Source organism: Lytechinus variegatus, chromosome 5 (genome assembly GCF_018143015.1).
Source record: "Lytechinus variegatus isolate NC3 chromosome 5, Lvar_3.0, whole genome shotgun sequence".
NCBI lineage: Eukaryota > Metazoa > Echinodermata > Echinoidea > Temnopleuroida > Toxopneustidae > Lytechinus > Lytechinus variegatus.
Window position 1 is genome coordinate 3,684,423 of NC_054744.1, and position 23,181 is coordinate 3,707,603.

Consider the following 23,181-nt stretch of genomic DNA (forward strand, 5'->3'; position numbering starts at 1 on the left):
ATGTGAACAACCCCTATTTGCACTGTAGACACAAGAAAATGCTTGAACGTCTTCTGCATCCAGTGCCCATGTAAAGTGCAGAAGTCTAGTAGAAATTGAAATGGTCAATATAAAACTTTCTTTCATTAGATGCAGGGAAGTTGTCACGAAGGGCATAGCCACTAGCAAATTTGATATGACCTTTTACTATTTGGACTGGCCTTCTATTTAAAGGAATAATTAACTTTGCAGAAAGTAGCAAAATTAGCTTCTGATGGAATCAGAGGTACAGTGTATCTTTTCCTCGTACACCTGGGCCACGTCTTACAAAAGTTACGATTGATCCAATCAATCATAACTCTATGGAAATCCATCAGTGTCATAATTTTTTCTAAAGGAAATTTGCACAATGTACTTTGTAAACAAAGAAAAGCACAGTGAATTTTCGAGAAAACAATGAATGCATGAATATACATCATAGAAAATATTTTGAACAAACATGAAGAATACATATTGATGTTACTTGCTGTCCATAGTTGCGATTGATCGGATCAATGGTAACCCTTTGTAAGACGGGGCCCAGAAAAATTAAGACGGAATGGAAGTCTTGAACCAAAAAGGCAGCAAACGATAGAGGTTTGCCGTATAGTTCATTGACATTTGCTCTGGCAACAATTGCTCTACTCTAAATTCCAAACACTATCGAATGACCAACTTCAACCCTGGCCTACCCAACCCTAAACCTAATATAAAACCCTATTGCGACCCCAACCCTACAACAAATAGACGAAATTAAGCCCTTCACTGGAGCAAAAGTCTTGTCACCAGCCACATACATGTACCATGCCCATGAGCACCTAGCAGACAGACAACACGAGTTGCCAAGTGCAATGGTGGGCAAGTCATCAGAATTTTTAATGGTGTACTTTATCACAACATATGACAGATATCATCATGAAATACTGACTTGACAGGCATACGTACACGTTTCATTCATAGCAGTCTATTTATTCTTTCTACATTACCTCCATTTTTTCTCAAATTCTGTTATTGAGATAACCATGATTAGTTTTGTCAATTACCTGAAGAATCTTGCAGAAACTGATGAAAAATACATCTATGACGTATTCCATGAAGGAAATATTCAAGGCCGAAGATGAGTTTTTCAAAAAAAACAAGATATGAATGCCATAATACTGCAGGGTACATCATCCCAATTCCTCAATTATGATCATAAAAATATTGGAGAACAGGGCTCCCTTTCATTCAAATGGACCTGAATGGAACAACGACAAGTGTTGCTATTGGTCCATCGGTTCGAAGCAGGTATTTGAGACCTGTGCCTATGACCCCATTCTCATTCAAGTCCTATATAGTTAGTTTAACGTGTGGTTTCAAATTTTGTGCAAAACATGTTAAACTCCACTGAGAGCGTCCCCCTACATGCAGCAACAAGACCACTTTACATGAGGTGGTTCTGGAAACCAGTTCAGGAGATCATGGACCTAATAGGTCCATGAGGATGGTTTGAGCGATCTTACAAAGGGTTGCGACTGATCCAACTGCAAATACATGCATGGAAAGCCAGCAAAGTCAGCATAAATGCATGTTTATTCAAAACAATTTCTAGATATGAATGTACATCCATAAATTCATTGATTTCTTGACAATTTGGTGTGTACTCCTTTGTTTTATACAATGGACAGTTTGCAAATTTCCTGTAAAAAAATTATGACACTGATGGATTTCCATAGAGTTACGTTGATTGGATCAATCGTAACTCTTTGTAAGATGGGACCCAGTTCAAGTTGGTATACTAAAAATGTGGTCTATGTGGGTCTGATATGTTTCACGTATCTGCTGAGTTCCCCACCTTTCTTTCAGATTGACCATTTACAATGTAGCCTCATTAACCAGGGAATGACAAACTCCAATTTGATATTGGTCATCAATACATGTCAAATAAGTCACTGTAAACCTGTTGGGAGTGGTTTCACAAAGTATCATAACATCACACTAATACAATGTACATAAGTGAGAGTGGGGGTAAGCCCCTCCAATTTTACAGGGCTAAGAGCACTTTAAGCACCAAAAAGGGCTCGCACGACAAATTGTATGGTACTATTTGGCACTGCTAAAAGGCAAGGTTAGCTGGCTAATATTGAGGTGTTAAAATAGCCAGGTAATTTTGGTGCTATGAGCTGAAACCAAATCAAGTTTCTAGGAAAGTGGCCAATAAGTGGGGCTATGCATTTATAGCCGCTCACAGACAACATAGTTTTAAAATTGAAAATTCATTTTTAACACGTGACTTTCTTTATTAAAGTCACCTTCAGCGCTTTGTGAAAAGTTCATCAGAGGTGCGTGTGGGAACAGATGGTGTTCACTTTGAGACTAATACCCCTTTCATAAACCCAATTATGCTGCTAATAGCAGCATAATTTGGTCGTAAAATCGGAGGACTAGAGTTATCCGCATTATTTTGATGCTGCTATTATCCGCATAATAGCAGCATCGGGACCAGATTTTTTTACTTTATGAACGCATTTCCAAATAATGCGGATAATTGCCATGGTGCAGTCACAAGGTCACCCTTTCCCAACACCACCGCATCGGAGGGGGCGTGTCCAGTTGTGATGACGATTATCCGCCTTTTTCAGGACGGGCGCTCGTAAAAATAGTGCGGATTATTTTCGGAGTTTGTGAACGCAATTTTTATTGAATTATCCGCATTACTCTTAGGCGGCTAATTGGAGGATGGGTTTATGAAAAGGGTATTAATGTACCCTTTGACGGTCTCATGCCACAGAGCATGAAGGAGGGCATAAGTAGACATACCGATAATTGATATATCTTCATCTCTATCTAATGCATGGGGGGTATGCATGGAATCTATCTATTTGTTTGTCCGACTTCTGACCAATGTGACAACCCTCATTGGAAATGAAACAGCTTGGGTAGTCTCATCTTTCAGACCCTAGGCTGTTATAGTGTACGTCCCATATAGCGCTATAAACGAACTTAGGATACATTTTACCACAGTTTAGCAACTGAATAACAAGGATGAAAGTACACACTATTAAAAGACAATGATATGAACAAAATAACAATCGTGGTCGTATTCACAAAGAACATTTTCTTTAGGAAGAAAGTCTAACAAAAAATCTACATGTACATTGCCTGTAACGATTGTGAAAAATGCAAGCACATAGAAGCTTGAAAAGCAGAAGAATATGACTTTTATGGTCTGCATTTCTTCTTCTAACTATGACATGAAATCAGAAGCAAATCGAAATATCATTTCCAAGAAAAATAAATTATCATTCCCAAACACATCCATGACACAATTTTGTGATGATTTGTCTTGATTTTACTTTAAATTGCGAAGAATAAAAACTTTGCTGGTTTGGTGGGGAAGAAATGGGGCAGAATCAAATAGGCAATGTTCAACAAAATAAGTTCTATATCAATGAAGGCCTACTTCTCTTGTGTTAAAACAATTTTCCTTTGACAAAGATTGGCCTCATATCACCATAACATAGTCGGCTTGGCATGAAATTGGTTATGGTACAAATGAGAGGAAAAAGACTAAATGAACCATGTCTCAAATGCACATACCCCCACCACGCATCGTCCTACAGGACGCCCACACAGATTTCCCTCTAAAAATGCCAAGAGAAGAAACGATAGACTTTGTCCCCTGCATACGTAAAAAAAATAAAGTTTTGATGACCATATAGCTGTTTTTTTTTACTAATTATTAGTAGATGAATCCTGAGCTACTTTATCAATCAAAATACAGCTATAACCATCCATCTCCTGACAACTATCACAGGTGAATAATAATCAAATAAATAAAACATAATATTACATATACACCAACAGACCTAATATGTAGGCATTTATTTTCTGTGTTCTTTACTACTGATAATAAATTGATTAAAAATGGCCACTTGCGCGGCACTCATATCGGTCTCCTCATGGCGCCTGCTATTAAAGTGTAGTAACTCTGTCACAGCTGAGATGGTAGCCGACAAAGTTCCTCCACATTGCACTCAACATACTCAAAATCATATATCTTTTCCTGGTTGAAGAGTGGCAAATGTATAAAATGTCTTTACAAAGGACAGTAGTGCTAAGGTGGGATTAGAACCCCAGACCTTGTGATTCAACATCCAAAGACTTATCCGCAGATTCACAACATACATGTAATTCTATGAGGCCGTTCTCTTACGCTTTCTAAAACTAGTGAACTGGAAACCGATTCAGGACACCAGTTTGGAAGATCGCTTTGCCAGCGTTCCCACTTGGTCACACGAAAGTTGTTTTCTAAATCACTTCACATAAAACGCTGTTGTTGCTATGGAAACACTCTCAGTGGGGTGACATGTTTTCGTATGAAATTCGTAACCGCAGCTCAGGCATCCTACACCTGTCGTGTGGAGTAGAGCAATCAGAATGTGCGAAGATTGCTTCCCGAAGAACGGTTGTGTCCTCACGCTAAAGCCAGTTTAAGGAGGCAAAGCGATCTTGAAAACTCGTTGCAAGGTGGTTTTCTGAACCGGTTTGGAGGATCGCTTCCAAGATCGCTTCAACCGTTCTCACTTCACGTTCCACTAAACTAGTTTCCAGTAAAACTAGTTTTAGGAAAGTAGTGAGAACGGTGTATACCATTTTCACTCCATCGTGTGAATGAGGTGCTATACAGCCGCGAAACCTTTGGATAGGTGACAAACACCTCCCTCTTTATCTCTCTCTTCTCTTTTAGATGAAGACTTGAGGGATTTTGGTTGGCATTAGAAGGACATTCTTCCTCCTCCCACATGAATGAGATCCAATGCTATGACCTTTATGGCCAAGGCTGACTGCCTTCAAGAATTCATCCATCCTCCAATATCCTCCTCAAAGAAATGGTTGGACAGCACACGAGCACATTGTGATGGATAATGAACGTCTTGTACAGTTACATGTACAGTTCGGAAATGGACATCGAAGAATTTTACATTAATTCACAAAAAATCTTATAATTTCAATTTATATCATTTCTCTCCATTCTATCTATCAATGCAAGTTTCTGATACAGAACAGATATATATCAACCAATCCTTTTACACATAGCTTGTACACACATAGGAATAGACTTGACAAATCTTAACATTCAATTTCCAATTAGCAAAATTGCATTTGTATTAATTCTATAAATTATCAAGTTTCAGATTAAAAATAGCTCTAATATTATTCAATTGGTTTATGAACAGAACACACAGCTTTCCTCCAAAAAAAAAATAACCAAGGCAAAGCCCAAATGATCTAAAAGTTCTAATATAGGCCTAAAATATTGTGTAACTCAAAAACAAAAAGTAAATTTGGAAAGAACAGAGGACAGGAAAATAGCCCCATACAGAATTTTTTTTTGCAGGAGTGAACTACGATAAGTTGACACAAATGTACAAATTAACTTTTTTTAAACTCTATAAAAATTAAATGAGAAATATTTTTATTCAGCATATATTTTTATAACATCACACCTCAAGGAAGTAAATTATCAGCCAAGAATATGTTTATCCTCCAACATACATGTATAGGCCTACGTATGACAATGTTGGGAAAAAAAATATTGTGATCCTTCATCTCCCGGATTCGAGACGTGTAATTTGAGCCAATGTCTCCATTCACCAACACATGTTGATGTGCAATTTAATATCCCTGTATAGTATTTATTTTACAACTCTCTAAAAAAGGTCTCTATGTCAGGAAAATACTGACAATTACATGTAACTTCAACTGATGCCTCAGTCACATTTGCTCTACGGCGAGTCAAAAACAGCTGTTTTTTTTTATTTATTTATTTATTAGAACATATTTAATCAGGTACAAAAGATCAGTATAAAACTGTTTTTTAACAATGACCTGATGAAAACATAAAGAACAACATAAATCATCACATCATACATGAAAATATAGTCAAAATCTAAATCAAAGATAACAATACTTAGTAACATAAATAAACAAATATTGTTACTTAAATGATAATATGAATCAAACTAAAATATTTTAAATTATTAAAAGGGAACAGTAACTAATTTTAATACTACTAAAAACAGCTGTTTTATTCATTCTTACTCATGCCACCTATGTCTAGCTGGTAAAAAAAATGTTAAAACGGCTGTTTTCAACTCATCGTATGGCCGGCAGCCAGAGAGCAAATGTGTCCGAGGTATTAGTGACAAATAACAATGATAGACTGTATCAAATGATCAGTATGATGTATGTATACTAGGCCTGCAATATCACTTGCACTTGTTTCAGTGGTAAAATAAGAATTCATTCTTCACCCATGACTGTCACTACATGTATAAACTAATCAGGAAATGTCATCTTTCCTATTAGCAGATAAACTTGTAATCAATTGACCTCATGTACTTTTACAATTAACTGATAAAATTGTTCATGTACATCGAGAAAATTTGTTCAAAACATTCCTGTATGCAAATGGTATCAACATGAAAAGAAAGTGGATCAAGGAATGTCCATTTATATTGTCATTGCCCAAGTCAAGTATGAATTAATTTATGTTAATCTCCTTCCCATTATCTCACGATGGATGCATGCATGTAATGAGATTTGTCAGCGGGGGCACTGCATATCGTTACGGGGTCCAAGAACAAGAGGAGCTTCAAGACAATGACTCTCGTCGTCGCCTCTCTTGAAAATAATTCCGTCATCTATTCTGGAAGACACCACATGTGACTGGAATATGAGTCAGAAATATCTCTTGCATACATTACACATGCATGCACACTCGTGGTATGATGATAGAATGTATGTCTGGAGAGGTATGATATTTTATGGAATCTTCAAAAGAAATTAAAGGCATTTTGAATTCTGAAATGCAGTTTCTCTTATTTCCACTTGCAAAAATCATTTACATGTAAACATTTTTGAAACCAGAAGAGTTCACTGGTGTTTGATATTAATGGGCTATCCATAGACTACTACGCATACTTAATTCCATTTATGACTTTTGTTTCTTACACATTTATGTAGGCCTTCTTCCACTTTTCAAAAACAATTATTCTCATCTTCATTGCTATGAACTAAAATTCTTATTAGAAAACCCCGGGGGGGGGGGGGGCACTTACATTGACGAGTGGATACCATGCGCGACCAAGAAAACACGTAAAAAGGATGTCCTTTTCAGGATAGGGCACGTTACGTACGTAACGTGATAAGGGTGTCAAAAACACAAAAATAATGAAAAAAGGGTATCTATTTCGCTAGGAAAATTACGTGTTTAGGGTCGAATTTGCGGGGGTGATAAAACAAAATTAAGATGTTTTATAAAGGATGTCCTTTTTGCCCCAACACTTCGTGTTTAGAGTCCGATTTGCGCGAGGTGTAGAAGGTGGGGTCATAATAAACCAAATAAGGTAAAGCCGACGACCGAAGGACCCGTAACAATAAAACATTCCTGTACTTGTTTAGGGGTTCATTTCAGGGAATATTTGCCAAGAGTATCGTTTTGTTTTCAATACTTGTTAAGGGTAGGTTTTTACACACCAATACTTGTTAAGGGGTGCATTTTCGGAATATGGAAATTACGTGTTTAGGGTGCTTTTCGAGACCCCATGGTCGCGCATGGTATCCACTTGTGAATGGAAGTGGCCCCCCGGGTATAAAACACTTTTTGAATGAGCTTTCTATAAAACTACAAGTATCTGTAAGGTGGCACAACAGTTGCTCCGGGCATTATTTCGTCTAAGATTATGGTTAGGGTTGCAAAGGGGTTTTAGTGGTAACAGGATAGGGTTTAGTGTTAAATCAAGGGTTCAAGTTGGTAATTTTGTTTAGTGTGTAGAATTTACAGTGGTGAAATTGTCGCAAGAGCAAATGTCATGGAACCAACTGTATAACTACATGTGCACAAGTGCCATTTGTTCTGATCACCATTTTTTTTATCAACAATTAATAAAGAGTGAAGAAAGAAAATTTCAAATGAAAACCATACATTAGGATTCATCAAAGCTTTTTCAAGCTACATGTTACATGTTTTTATTTCAAAAAGCCACTTCATGTACAAGTATTTACCTTCAAGATTGCCATTTCAAGATCACCATTCCAGAAAACAAACAACTTTGGGCAATTTATGAAGCAAGAACAAACAGGAGGCTTCAGTTTGGTAAACATGAAAACATCTTCTCCTGATGGTTTCCATAAATATTGACAAATATGAATGGTCCTTTCTTGAAACTTCATGCCAGAAGTAAAAGAAGAGGTTTCAACTTTGTTCTTTCAAAGTAAAAGTGCTATAAAAAAACTGAAAATCAAATTGCGATGTGATATTAAACAGGAAAATTATTACCTGAATGACCACACAACAAAAATCAGTGAAGACTGTCAGGTGATCAGGAGAACTATTCCCCATTGGTTTTAGAGTATCAATGGTAAAACACACAATCTTTCAGAAAATTTGTGCATTGCTGCAGTCAACTGACCTACTTAGGCCTACTCTTTTAAATAGTTGACACTGAAGACAGCATACAATACATGTACCATGTGTACAATACAGTCTGTTGACAAATTCAAGGAGTGATTGTAAATATTAATAGGGATTGTCACAATTTATAGCTATATCATCCTTTCTACGAATGAAGTATGAGAATGACTCATGAAATATAGTTTTAGTCTGTCCAACTCACTGAACAGAGGACAATAAAAGGAAAACGGAAAAGTGTAAATTGATCCTTCAGAATCACAATGACCACACTATTTTGGGTTGGTAGCGGTACTCACCTGAGAGCGGCCATGCTTTATAGTGCTGTATAACTTCCTCCTTGCTCAAAATGGGGGGAAAGTGTTCAATTATAGCTACAGGGCGTGTTTAGCATAAGCTTGGCTGCTGGTGAAGGGAAGATGAACGAAGCAGCATCTGGCGGTGTTGTGGGGCTTCCGACAAGGCTGGCTGGCTGGCCGAGTTGGCTAGAAGCACTGGCTTGCTGCCGGCTGGCCTGATGATGATGGGCTGGCCTGATTGGGATGTTTCGGCGGCGGCGAGCTAGGATGGGTGTTTTCTAACCTTGCTGGCAAATGTGTCATTCGGCTTTCCTCCTCGGTCTGACCTCGACTGACCTCTCACGACCTTACCAGGTCACGACACATGGTGGAACACTTCCTCCTTTTCAGCTGCTGGAGCCACAACAAAAGCAGCCAGAAGAAAGAAAGGGAAAATGAATCTGGGAAAATCACTTTCCCACCCAAGCTTAGTGTGTCTGTGTACAAGGGAGTGTGAAGCAATGCACGGAGACAGGCATGTGGGAGAGAAGATAAGACAAGTATACTACAGCGGTCCTCCACCCTTCTTAGACGTGCTCCAATCTTCATACAGTCTGACTGATACAATCATCAAAAAATCCCAATCGCATACACAGTAGTGACAGAGATGACAAATAGATAGAGCATCCTATAGTACATAAGGCAACAGACAACTCCAATTACACATACTTTACTGTACATTAGGTATCGGTTTCTGAATCTCCTCTGAACCAAACTCCAGTTTATCAAGCGACACACAGGCCGGCAACACCTATTAGGAAAAAGTGAAAGTTGACCCGACCTTGCAAACTTGCTGGTAATGGTATTATATGAGGAAAACAAAATAAAGAAAGACACTTGGTCATTCTATAAAAGACATACACGTGTAGCTGATTAGGCTACATGTACATGTCTTTTATATTTAAGACAAGCCCAAATAAGGGGGAAGTTCTTAGGAGAATAAAGGAAGGACAATAGGCTATCTCTAGGAGACATCTTAAAGCATTGCATAACATAATAGTCTTAACTATACAGGGCCTATAAAAGTGTCATGAAGATGAATACAGCTTAATCAAAATAATCTTAAACTTCAGCAACCAAAATTAGAAGAGTCAAATAGTTAGACTTTATACTCTGCATAATCAATTGATCATTAGTTTACAGTTTTGAGTTTACAGATGAACATTAATGTGAAAATCAGCTCTTGAGAGCCAGAAGGCATCAAGTCTATTTTCAAGTTAAAAGTCAATTTTTCTCTTGGGAAATCACTTGCAAAGGTCTGAAAAATCGAATATGAAAATCTGTAACTTCACAAAACAGAAGAAAACAAAATGATATACATGGCTACATCTTTCTATCTCCTGTTCATGCAAAAGTTTAGCCAAAAAAAATGTTTTTGATGTTTTATGGACAATACACAAGGGCTGTAACTTCTGAAACTTTGAGGCGAATAGTCACCCACTTCAGTGTGATCAAGGGTTAATAAAGTGTCATTTCTCACAGATGTTTCTATCTCCATATTATAACAATCATTTATTACACTTTCAAAGCATTATAAGCACAGTTTGGCAATGTTTAGGGAGCTTCTCGTGTGGAACTTTTTCTCTCTTTTTTTATAAACTACAGCATCCTGCTTCATGAACCATAGACATCGGTTTAGTTCAGTCTTTCTGACTTTAACAGTTTAAGACACTGTTCTCACTACCGTCCTAAAACTAGTTTAACGTGTAATGAGAACGGTCGAAGCGGTCTTGGAAGCAATCTTCCAAACCAGTTCAGAAAACCACCTCGCGGTGTAGTTTTGAAGATCACTTTGCCTCGTTAAACTGGTAGAGTAAGTGAGGACACAACCGTTCTTCACACCTATCGAGCACTTTACTCCACACACTGTATAAGGAATGCCTACACTGCAGTTTCAAATTTCGCGAGAAACATGTCACCCCACTGAAGTGGTTTTGGAAACCAAATGGGAACGCTAGCAAAGCGATCTTCCAAATTGGTTCCCTGAATCGGTTTCCAGTAAACCAGTTTTAGAAAGTATAATGAAAATGGTGTCTATGTTTGCATTCTTCAAAAAGGGGAGAACATGTATCTCTGAACCTCCACGTTATCAGTCATAAGTCTCCAATCTCCATCAAAACTTCCTCCAAAATCCATCACGCCGAATGATTTTCTGGATTATCTCTGGATGTGACTCAACTTAATAACATTCACTCTTTTCCCACACGACATGAATTCATCGAGAGTAAGGAAGGCATTTCCTTTTGCAGTCATCCGTGTTTTGATGATAGATCCTTTACAAATATTTTTGAAGTGAAAACCTGGGCTCGAAAACTAATGTTTTGATTTGTTCAGTGATACTAGAGATCTACATGTAAAGTAATGAGTTCATTTCTTCGTTGATACTAGGGTTCTAAACTAATGTTTTAATTAGTCCAGTGAAACCATGCAGGGCTCCAAAATAATGTTTTAATTTGTTAAGTGAAAGCAGACTATTCATAACTAATGTTTTAATTATTTTGTATGTTGTTACGGGTTTTGCATCTGGCTATAAAGGCACTATGCGTCATTTCATAGCGGCTTTCCCGTATTCCCCGTGTTTTGTCTTTGATGACATGTTGAGGAGTGGTAATGAAAAGCCGCTTGCAGGACATTTGACTAGGACCGTATTAAGGAATAAGGACTAAGAACACACACCATTACCTGAATCGGTGTTCAAGGAAATTACCGGAATTCCAGGAAATCGCGATCATTTTCAGGTAATTTTCAGAAAATTAAACAATTCCAGGTAATTCCAGGAAATCCAAAAATTACAATTAAACAATTAAAGTAGCAACTTTTAATATTCATGTTATAGTCATTAGAATTGTTGCCTCGATACGAAGTTCAAAAGTTTACACTTGCGCTGTGCACTCACATTTTGTAATTTGTTTCTATTTCTAAAATATTGTGAACCAAAAAAAAAAATCAAATTCCTTGATTTTGGTCACTTACACCAAAGTTAGGCTCGCTGTATTTTTGTCCAATTTGTGTTAAAAATCAAACTTGAAAATTCCAGTAACTGTCTATGAATTTTGAGAAATTTGGAATTCAGTTTCGGGAAATATGTTTTGGATCTGTGGAAACACTGATGGGAATGGGGTATCTTCCCCTATTTATGTTTATGATTCTAAATTACAGCTTTATTTCAAGTAGAGACAAGAAATATTTTGGGCATTTTGAAGGCAAATTTGCCTTAAAAGAATATAGTCTGCAGGCACAGACCCTGAGTGAAACTTTGATCAACAAAAGGGTCTTCACGTATAAAACGTGCTGTTTAGAAGGCCTACAGTACACAAGTTATCATAGGTTTGCATTCTGACCCCTTAACGTGAGTGAAGGATATGTACAGCAGAGATGGAAATATGTGCAATGTTGGTATTGCATACAACTCCCAAGAATGTTCTATAATCTGATTGGTCCAAATCGGATCACATGATATTCAGCGAATCGCACTATTGCATACAAAACACACTATCCTGCACTCTGACGTCAGAGTGCAGGATAGTGCAAGGTCTGGAATTATCTAGAATTATCTAGAATTTAGATAAAATGTAGCATTTGGGGCAACTCAGTAACATGGGGGTTGTATAAAACAAACAATGCGCACATTCTTGTGCATAGAGGACCTGAATAATGAACTCTGTGCTCAACACGCCAAAGGGATATACATGTACCGCACCGAGGTCTGCAGAGTTCATTATTTGGTCCTGCCTGCACGCGTTTATGTGCATTATTTGTATATTATACACATCTACAGTGCATGCAAGGTACAATGTAGAACTGTATTGTAAATTCAAGAAGAGATCTACATGTATTGAAAGGGAAAAAAAATAAAAAAATAAATAACTTCAAATTTGTAGAAAGGAGCCATGATGAGTTATTTACATGTACCTAGATACAGTCTTTTGTCCAGGCCAGCTAAGAGTTTAAGACACTGCTCTCATTATACTTTCTAAAACTGGTTTATTGGAAACCGGTTCAGGAAAGGAAACTAGTTTGGAAGATCGCTTTGCTTTGATCACCCGAAAAGGGGTTTTTAAAACCACTTTGCGTAAAGCGATCTTGTTGCACTCTCAGTGGGGTGCCATGTTTCACAAAAAATTTAAAACTGCAGCATACATGTAGGCATTCCACATAAAGTATGTGGAGTAGCGCGCTTGAAATGTGCAAATATTGCTTCCCGAAAGCAACCTTTAAAACTACATCGTGAGGTGGTTTTCTGAACCAGTTTTGAAGATCACTTCCAAGACCGCTTCAACCGTTCTCATTACACATTAAACTAGTTTCCAGTAAATTAGTTTTAGGACAGTAGTGAGAACGGTGTCTAATATTTCTTTGAATACATGTACATTCATTTACATAATTGGCCTACTCTACTATATGACTTCTTTGGAATATGAGTCCAAATAATATATATATATATATATATATATATGCTTCTTAACTCACAACTTCTCATCTAAAGCTACACATAGGCCTATATAAAGTAACAAGTCCAACGGTACCGGTACTTTCTGGTTATGGATGGTGCGTGGGCATGCATATATGGCAAGAATGAAAGTTAATACAACATATCACTATCCTCGTTTATTCCAAATTATGCAGGTAGTTTGAGCTAGCTCTTGGAGCCATAAAACCACTCAAAGTGCCACAATACAAAATATACTGAAATTGGGGATAGGGGCTATCATCACGCCCCATTTAATTTAGCGCTACCTCTATTTTGTCAGGAAGAAGCAAACTAAATAATTTGATCGAACCAAATTTTGGTCAAACGTACATCTACGTAATACAATGTGGTGGAGGAATGCCATTGATTTATGGCATATAATATTTCCTAAAAAATCACATTCCAATAGAAACTTGTCTCTCAGTATCCAATATTGCTTATTATCAATCTGAAAATCTTTTGCAAGAAAAAATTATTTGAACATGTAGGCATACATTATGACTCTTCTATAATTCTTCGGTATCTCCAAATCTGAAGTATAGAATCACTTGCCCAAATGAGGGGATACACTGTAAAAACTGCGGTGTTAAAACCGACACCCAATTGGTGTTAACAGAGGATTACACCCTGAGGTGTTACACATATTAGACCCTCGAGATTAAACATAACACCAGAGTGTAAATGTAACAACTAAATGTGTTGTAATAACACCTATAGGTGTAAAACTAACACCACCAATTTAACACCGGTGTAAAATAACTGGTGTGGTCTTCCATGTACACCGGTAAACACCACAGTTTTTGCTGAGTACACAAGCGAGCATAACGATTTGCACACCATAAACATGCAACCATACCCATTTGACATACCCATAATGAGAACTATATAACGCCTAGATATATCCATGTCACTTGATTGGTTGTTTGATGTTAATCATTCAGCTCATTTTACAATAATAATAATAATAATATGCAACATTTATATAGCCCTTAAAAAAAAATGTTTCTAAGCGCTGCATATTATTTCCCCGGCTTTAGCACAGCTATCCTGATCGGACGCTCACGCATTCAAGGAATTCCTTCATACTGGGTACCCATTTACTACACCTGGGTGGAGAGAGGCAAATGTAGATAAACGCCTTGCCAGAAGATGTGAGTGCTGCGATGGGATTTTAACCCCAGACCTTGTGGTTCAAAGTACGGAGAGTTATCCACTGTACACCTCTATAATGACGTCATCCGTGCAATTTTGGATCCATCCATCATGCCATTACATACATGTATGATTTCTTCCACTGCAGGCATTTTCTTTTAGTGAAATTACTATTAATTTGCTCTCATACTGGCAATTTGCTACATTTTATGTAGGTATTTTCTGTGATTAGGCAGGTATGAAAGAACCCAATGCAAGTAGAGTCTGTCATGCAGGAATATAATACTGAGCTCAGCTGGTTCTCAATGTTAATGCATCTATGCTAATTAGTTAAAGGTGACGATAGGGTTACAAGAGCGAATAACTGCACTCACAGGATTATCATGATATTCATGTACAGTAAAGAGCCAAAAAGACGAATAAATGTAAAATCTTGAATCAGATTTTAACAAAGTTAATTAATAATACTCCATTGAGAGTCATGACATGTTTGATGCTACACCTTGAAATCCATCCAGATTCCCATTTGGGATAACTAATACTAGTTTTTTATAGGCATATTTATCAAGCATTTGTGTAAAATATATAACAAAGATGGGTATTGTTCTTTGAAAAGTTGCTGATGATTTCCTGAAACACTGAAATTTATTAAGCAAACAAGTTATCTACCACAAAGTCCACACGTTCTTGATGTTGTTTGTCTTGGTGTTGACCTGAACAATCATTCGCATTGTAATCATGAAATGACTCAACAAATATGAATAGACTCATTACAATTGTAATCTTTTAATGAATTTATCAAAGATAACAGCATGGAAAAGTAATTCAAACTGAGCTTGAAATGCTGTGGTTTCATGAACGGTGGATTCCATCTTTATCTATTTAGGTATTTCACAGAAATGTATTAAAATGAATTTCATGAATCATTCATTATGGTAGTATTTTAGTCTATGTGTACTGCTGCATAAAGTCAAAATTACCCAAAAATTGAAATCACAAGGGCCAATACCTACATGTACTTCACAATTATTGACAGTGTTGTATGCTGGCCTCAGGATTTTATTCCCAGAGGGGCCACTTACATTGACGAGTGGATACCATGCGCAACCATAAAAACATGTAAAAAGGATTCTTTTTCAAGATAGGGCACGTTGCCTGCGTAAACGTAAAAAGGGTGTCAAAAACACTAAAATAATAAAAACTGGTATCTATTTTCGCTAGGAAAGCTACATGTTTAGGGTCAAATTTGCTAGGTTGTTAAAATTAAGACTAAAATGTTTTATAAAGGATGTACTTTTGCCCCAAGAGTCATTTAGAGTAGATGATTTTGCGCGAGATATGGGAGTTGCACGTGCAGGGGCTGTACTAAACCCAATCAGGTAAAGGTAAAACCGACAACGGTGACATGCAATAAAAAATATCGTTGTACTTGTTTAGGGATCAATTCAGGGAATACTAGCCAAGGGAATTGTTTTGATTCCAATACTTGTTAAGGGTAGGTTTTCACACTCCAATACTTGCTAAGGGGTGAATTTTCAGAATATGGAAAGTACATGATTAGGGTGCCCCATGGTCGCGCATGGTATCAACTTGTCAATGAAAGTGGCCCCCCTGGGATTTTTTTCTACCATACATACATGTCGGCCTCTATATCATGCACCAAAATTGTGGAAGGGTTGGCTATAAAATCTAGTCTAGATTTGTGCATTGAGCTACATGACCATTTTAAATTATTTCTGCTCTTTTGCTCCTACTTGCTCCAGCCTATAATCTGAAGTTCAAGAATCACCAGTCAGTCACCACATTAAAAAAAAAATTAATAAAAATATTTGCTTTGCTTCATAACTGTGACAGCACAAATAAAAAGATCTGAAAAAAAGCTGAAGAGTATTGAAAAAGTCTGAAATATCAAAGAGCTCCCATACTTTTTGTACAGAGGAAAATCAAATATAAGCTGAAATTCAGCGGAAAATCAAAACAAAAAATCTGAATTCAGATAAAAATCTGAACTATCGCACCCCTGATTATATCAAAGTCTAATTCTGGTCCAGCCAAACCAACAATTATTAATTGTCCACACATACACACACACATTGTGGCTTCTAGTCAATGTGTGGTTGCAGAGATGTGACAAAAGCGAGAAGTGGAATAACAATTACTGACGAAATGTTGTAAAAAAAAAAAAAAAAGTGCTCCAACAAAAGGTCAAAATCTCACAAATGAATACTTCCGTTGAAAAGCACAATAGAACTAACTGTTCTTTCCACATTGTCATATCAGGGAGGGGAGCTTAAGAGAACACCCTTCCTGGTACGACTATCACAACAACTACATCAACAATACAAAACAGAAAAGAGACGAAAATAGAGACAAAATTTGTAAAGTTACCTTAACACTTCTTTTAATACGCAATGAGCGCCCCCATGCGCTGACAAATATCGCACATGTACATGACATACCTCCCCCCTTAAAAGAAAGTTATAGCAATTTAACTTTCCTTCATTTAAAGAAGCATGTTGAAATAACATTATAACACTCAGAAGAATAAGTAATATGAAAACAAACACAATCCATCCAAGTGTGTAGTCAAGACGTATCATTATAAACCTTTACAAAAAGAGATGCAGAAAACTTCAGTCAATAACAAGCTGGTTTTACCTTTGGAATTCTAATATCACGCGAAAAAAAACATATGCCAATACAACAAGGTGACTTAACTCTGCAAGACTTTTTGTCTTTTTATATACATATATATATATATAACCTTTCCATAGCAACATAAAAAATGAAATTAAGTCCTTCAATGCAAGAACTTTGATCCAGCTTCATGTTTACAAATGCAGAACCTGAAGAGAGAAAAAATAAATAAATGGAGAGAACAAGAGTTAGAATATGTAGACTTGTTAGAACATAATGAATTGTTCCATGTAATTGATATATATTTTTTTTTTGTCATTAAAAGATAGTTATTAATAAACTATTATAGACATTCATCTCAAAACATTGCTTGACCACCTGGATAATGGAGTAAAAAAAAGAAAATAACTTTTCTTTTAAAATTATTATTATTGTTAGTGTTATTTTTTTTTTATTATGTGAATACTAGTTAACGACCGGTTTGCAGCTTTCTGTTTTTTTTTTTTGTTGTCGGTTTTTTTTTTTTATTATTATTGTTTTGTTTGTTGTTTCTAAGGAGGTTATTTGGCAATTGACTGTAGATTTGTCTAAACTCTAGAAAGCGTATCCGCAATAACATTGTCATTTCCTTTGATATGAGTCACGTTCAGCCCATAAGGCTGAAGAAACAGACTCCAACGGAACAGTCTCTGATTCTTGTTCCTAAACCTTTCGAGGAAGGTTAGTGGATTGTGATCCGTGAAAACGGTCACATCGGGGCAGCTACTCAAATACACATCAAAGTGTTGAACTGCCAGCACCAGACCTAGGCACTCCTTCTCTACCGTAGAGTATCTTTGCTGGTGTACATCAAGCTTCTTCGAAAAGTAGCTCACAGGTTTCATGAAACCCTCTTCATCCAACTGAAGGAGAACTGCACCAACTCCTACCTCACTTGCATCAGTGGCCAGTAGGAACGGATGCTCAAAATTAGGAGCCTGCAACACAGGCTTTGAGATCAGAACAGCTTTCAATTTCTGAAAGGCAATCTCACAGGGTTTGGTCCAATCAAACTTAGTCCCCTTCTTGAGAAGATCTGTAAGAGGAACAACAATGTCACTGAAATTAGGAACAAACTTGCGGTAAAATCCACACATGCCCAGAAACCTCATCACCTCCTTCTTTGTGGAAGGGGCAGGGAAATCCACAATAGCTTGGACCTTTGCCTCTCGTGGGGCAACGCATCCATGCCCTACTACATGACCCAAGTAAGTAACTGTCGCCTGCGCAAATTCACACTTTGACAAATTCACAACAAGTCCTGCCTTGGTCAATCTGACAAACACATCTCTCAAGCAAGTTAGATGATCTGACCAGGTATCACTAACTACTAGAATATCATCAAGATATACTACAACATTGTCAAGTCCTGCAATTACACAATTCATGAGCCGTTGAAATGTCGCTGGAGCATTCCGCATGCCAAAGGGCATAACCCGACACTGGAATAACCCCTGCGGGGTAACAAATGCAGAGATTTCCCTTGCCCTCTCTGTTAATGGCACCTGCCAATAACCTTTCATCAGATCCAGCTTTGTGATATACCTTGCATTGCCAATCTGATCAATGCAATCCTCAATACGAGGTAGCGGAAACGAGTCAGGTTTTGTTACAGCATTAACTTTCCTGTAGTCAATGCAAAAACGCTGACTCCCATCTGGTTTTGGAACAAGAACTACAGGTGAGCTCCAACAGCTCTGACTAGGCTCAATGACACCACATGCAAGCATATACTCAAGTTCCTTCCGCACTTGGCTCTTCTTTCTTGGATTCAAACGGTAGGGATGTTGTTTAATAGGCAGATGATCGCCTACATCAACATCATGAATAGCCTCTCCGGTATATCCCAACTTATCTCCACATACTTCAGGGTAATCAAGAAGTATTTGTACTACATCCTGCTGTTCAAAATCTGATAGATGACCCAATATCTTTGAGGGATTAGCCATCACATGTGAATTATTCACCTTTCCAGACATCCCTTCACCAATCTCCGCTTCCACTGGGATTTCAAGTTCTCCAGGAATATGTTCTGCTGCCTTTTCACAAACAACAGCAACTGTCGCCACCTCGTCACGATCATAATACTTCTTCAGCATATTAATGTGGCAAACCCTCTTTGTTTTTCTCCTGTCTGGAGTACTCACAAGATAGGTTTCCTTACCCAAGTTCTTCTCTACCACATATGGCCCACTGAACTTAGCTCTGAGAGGTTCACCCTGAATGGGCAGTAACACAAGGACTTTGCTACCAGGCTCGAATGAGCGAGGTTCTGCCTTCTTATCTGCACGGGCCTTCATTACACCTTGAGACGACCTCAAATGTTCCCCCGCGAGTTCACACGCCCTCAAGAGTCTTTCGCGAAATTGTGACACATAATCTAGCACATTCCCACTCTCCACCTCAGACTCTGACAACATGTGCTCCTTCACTACCTTGAGAGGACCTCTTGGCTCATGGCCAAACACAAGCTCAAATGGGGTGAATCCTGTAGATTCATTAGGAGTATCACGAGAAGCAAATAAGAGGAATGGAATACCCTTTTCCCAGTCTCCAGTGTTCTCAGAGCAGTAAGACTTGATCATTGTCTTTAAGGTCTGATGGTATCTCTCAAGGGCACCCTGCGACTGTGGGTGGTAAGGTGATGAGTTCACCTGCTTGATACCTAATTGATGCATCACTTCCTGGAATACACTAGATGTGAAATTAGAACCCCTATCCGACTGGATGTCTTGAGGGAGTCCATAGCGTGTGAAAAACACCAAGAGGGCATCAATAACTGTCTTAGCCTTAATGTTCCTCAATGGAAAAGCTTCTGGAAAGCGTGTGGTTGAATCCATGACAGTAAGCAAGTACTGATAACCTGCCTTGGTTTTTGGCAATGGGCCAACACAATCTATCAATACACGGCTAAATGGTTCAGGAAAAACAGGAATTGGAATAAGTGGGGCTGGCTTGATGTGATGTTGTGGCTTGCCCACCACCTGACAGACATGACATGACTTACAATACTCAGACACACACTTCCTAAGCCCAGGCCAGTAGAAATGGGCCCTAATCCTGGCCACTGTCTTCCTCACACCTAGGTGTCCAGCAAGGGGAATATCATGAGCTAACCTTAGAATCTCTGCTCGATACTGAGGCGGGACAACAACCTGATCCACGGCCACCCAATCTTCATCAGCTGGGCGACCAGGAGGACACCATTTCCGCATCAACACACCAGACTTAATGTAATAACACTGTGAGACCTTCTCTGCCTCTCCTGCTGTCAGAGCAACACGATACAAACCTTTCAAGTCCGCAGCTGACTGTTGGGCTGCAATCAAGGCAGGCTGGCTGAAAATAGTCCTATCATCACCAGACTGACTATTCATACTCTCACTCAGATCTCTAAAAACTGTATCCCCTAAATCTATGTCACCACCATGTTCAACCTCTCTCTCATCTCGCCCTGCCATAGCCTGTGCCCTGGTAACCGCGCAAGATGGAAAAATACCCGGGATAGCTGTTTTCAAAGCCTCTGTCTTGGAATCCACTACCGGCACGTCACTCAAAACAGTAGATGGCTGCACCTTACCTCCAGCCAAATCATTGCCAAGCAGCATTGTGATTCCCTTCATAGGCAATCGAGAAACAATGCCAACTGTCACTCTCCCAGAAACCAGCCCACTACAAAGTTCTACATCATACAGAGGAACAGATTTGAAACCTTCATTCACATCTTGGATCAGAGTTCTCATGCCCGTGAAACAAGATTCCAAGGATGACTCATCAGCAATTAATAACGTCTGAACAGAGCCAGTATCTCTCAAAATCACAACAGGAAATTCTTCACCATCAACAGTGAACTTCACCGTGCCATCAGAAATAAATTCCTTGTATCCTTCATCCACCCCATCATGAAACTTGTGCTTCACCCCATCAACACACACAGGGTCTCCCACACAAACCGTAGCCGGCCGAACAAAACCGCTGGCCTGGACTTTATTCTGACCAGTATTCTTGTCCTTTAGTTTCTGACAGTGAGAAATAAGGTGCCCATCCTTCTTACAGTATGCACAAAACAACCTGCCCTCTGGTCTAAAACCATTAGACTGGCTACCACCACTCAACTTACTCTTTGGTGACTTTGACCTCTCCACGTCCTTATGTAATGTCTCGGACCTACTCCAACCAAAACCACTCGCTAACGGACTAGGAGGTTGAAGCTGCGACGCGCTACTTCTATGTGACAATTCATACCCATCTGCCAACATTGCTGCATTTCTGACACTAACAACAGCATGATCATTCATGTATGTTTTAACATCACGGGACATGCATCTTGTGAACTCATCAATTAAAACAACCTCACGCAGTGATTCATATGTCATCTCAATTCTCAGAGACCGGATCCATCTATCAAATGCAACCTCTTTGCGACGTGCAAACTCAACACAAGTCTCTGCAGGATCCCTCTTGAGATCACGAAACATCTGACGGTATGCCTCTGGGACTAGCTCAAATGCCTGAAGGATGGCATCTTTCATTTTCCAATAATCAAAAGCATGATCATAGCTCAATGCAGACACGACAGACTGTGCCTTGCCTGAAATGACTTGCTGAATGAGCAAAGCCCAGTCACTTTCAGGCCATTCCATTTTTCTAGCCACCCTCTCAAACAAAAGAAAGAACGAGTCTAAATCAGTCTCATCATACTGTGGAATAAGCTTTACCCTGGCAGAGAACCCAGCTTCCATCGACCTTTTCTCTCTCTCACCCAACTGCCCACTCTGAGACACCATTTCACTATGACGCATCATCTCAAACTCCAGTCGCTTCCTTTCCATTTCCCTCTCATGCTCAGCAGCTCTCAGCCTATCTCTTCTTTCTTCTAGTTCAATCTGAGCCAGTGCAAGCCGTACCCCATCACTGTCAAGTTTAGTTCTGTCATCACAATCATCAGAATCACCACTCACACTTTCAGGCATCAATTCTGCGCGGGCCGCAATAGCAGAAAATAGCTCTGCCTTAGTCTTCAAACCCGAAAGATCTAGCGACATTTTTCGTCCAACCGCTATCAGATCATCTTTACGCAGCTGACGCAAGCGAACGAGTGTAAGGTCTTCCTCCAAAAATGTATCTGCGTTAAACTGAGCCATATTTCTCTATCGAGTAAAGTGACAGAAGGAATATAAACAAAAAGAAAGAAAGATCCAGCAATATTTAGGAGACCTTTTACACTGTCTAAAAAAAAAAAATGAAAAAAATCATGAAAATGTCATGTGATGAAGTTTCTAAACCAAAACTAGCTTAGGCCAAGTATGATCCAGTCTAACAAGAGACAAAAAAAAAGTCACACCAAAAACTCCTCTAGAATGGCATAGGACCTGATTAAAGAAGGATAGGTCTAAATCATTGAAGTAGACAACGTTACGAATTGAAGACTATTCAGTTGCCGGCCAAACTTATCCAGGCAATGAACAGACTTACAGAGCAGTATCGCAACGAAAAAATGTCCTAGAAGTGCAGAAAAAATGCACAATAAAAATATCAAATAGCACCAGCCATTAACGACTGCAGTACAAGCTATTTAATAAATAGACCTAAATCCTAAAATCAAGATCATAACGCCTACGCTACGTAACTACATGTACGCACAGAGCTCAGACGTAGCCCATAGAGACTGGGAGGCAAAAGCCATAGCAAAGCAGAGAGAAAAACCCGACATCAAATTAGATACGTGGGACAACCACAAAAAACCAAAGCGAGATCGGACACAACCCGAGCAAGAAAATGGCTTGGAAAATCATATTTCGGACAAGCCCCCATATGTCATATCAGGGAGGGGAGCTTAAGAGAACACCCTTCCTGGTACGACTATCACAACAACTACATCAACAATACAAAACAGAAAAGAGACGAAAATAGAGACAAAATTTGTAAAGTTACCTTAACACTTCTTTTAATACGCAATGAGCGCCCCCATGCGCTGACAAATATCGCACATGTACATGACAACAATAATGCACTTCCCCTTTTGGAATGCTACCAAAATTGTAATGGGGACATTTCAATGACTTGGTAGT

General features: G+C 38.5%; 1 protein-coding gene across 1 annotated transcript; it reads right to left on the reverse strand.

The window, feature by feature from the left end:
- Positions 1-17,658: 17,658 nt before the first annotated feature.
- LOC121414814 lies at positions 17,659-22,254 on the reverse strand. Its single transcript, XM_041607870.1, has one exon. The coding sequence runs from the start codon at positions 22,252-22,254 to the stop codon at positions 17,659-17,661; it is 4,596 nt and encodes a 1,531-aa protein (XP_041463804.1).
- Positions 22,255-23,181: the final 927 nt, after the last annotated feature.

Coding starts and splice junctions, on each gene's coding strand:
- LOC121414814 (XM_041607870.1), bottom strand. CDS start 22,254: ATGGCTCAGTTTAACGCAGATACATTTTTGGAGGAAGACCTTACACTC.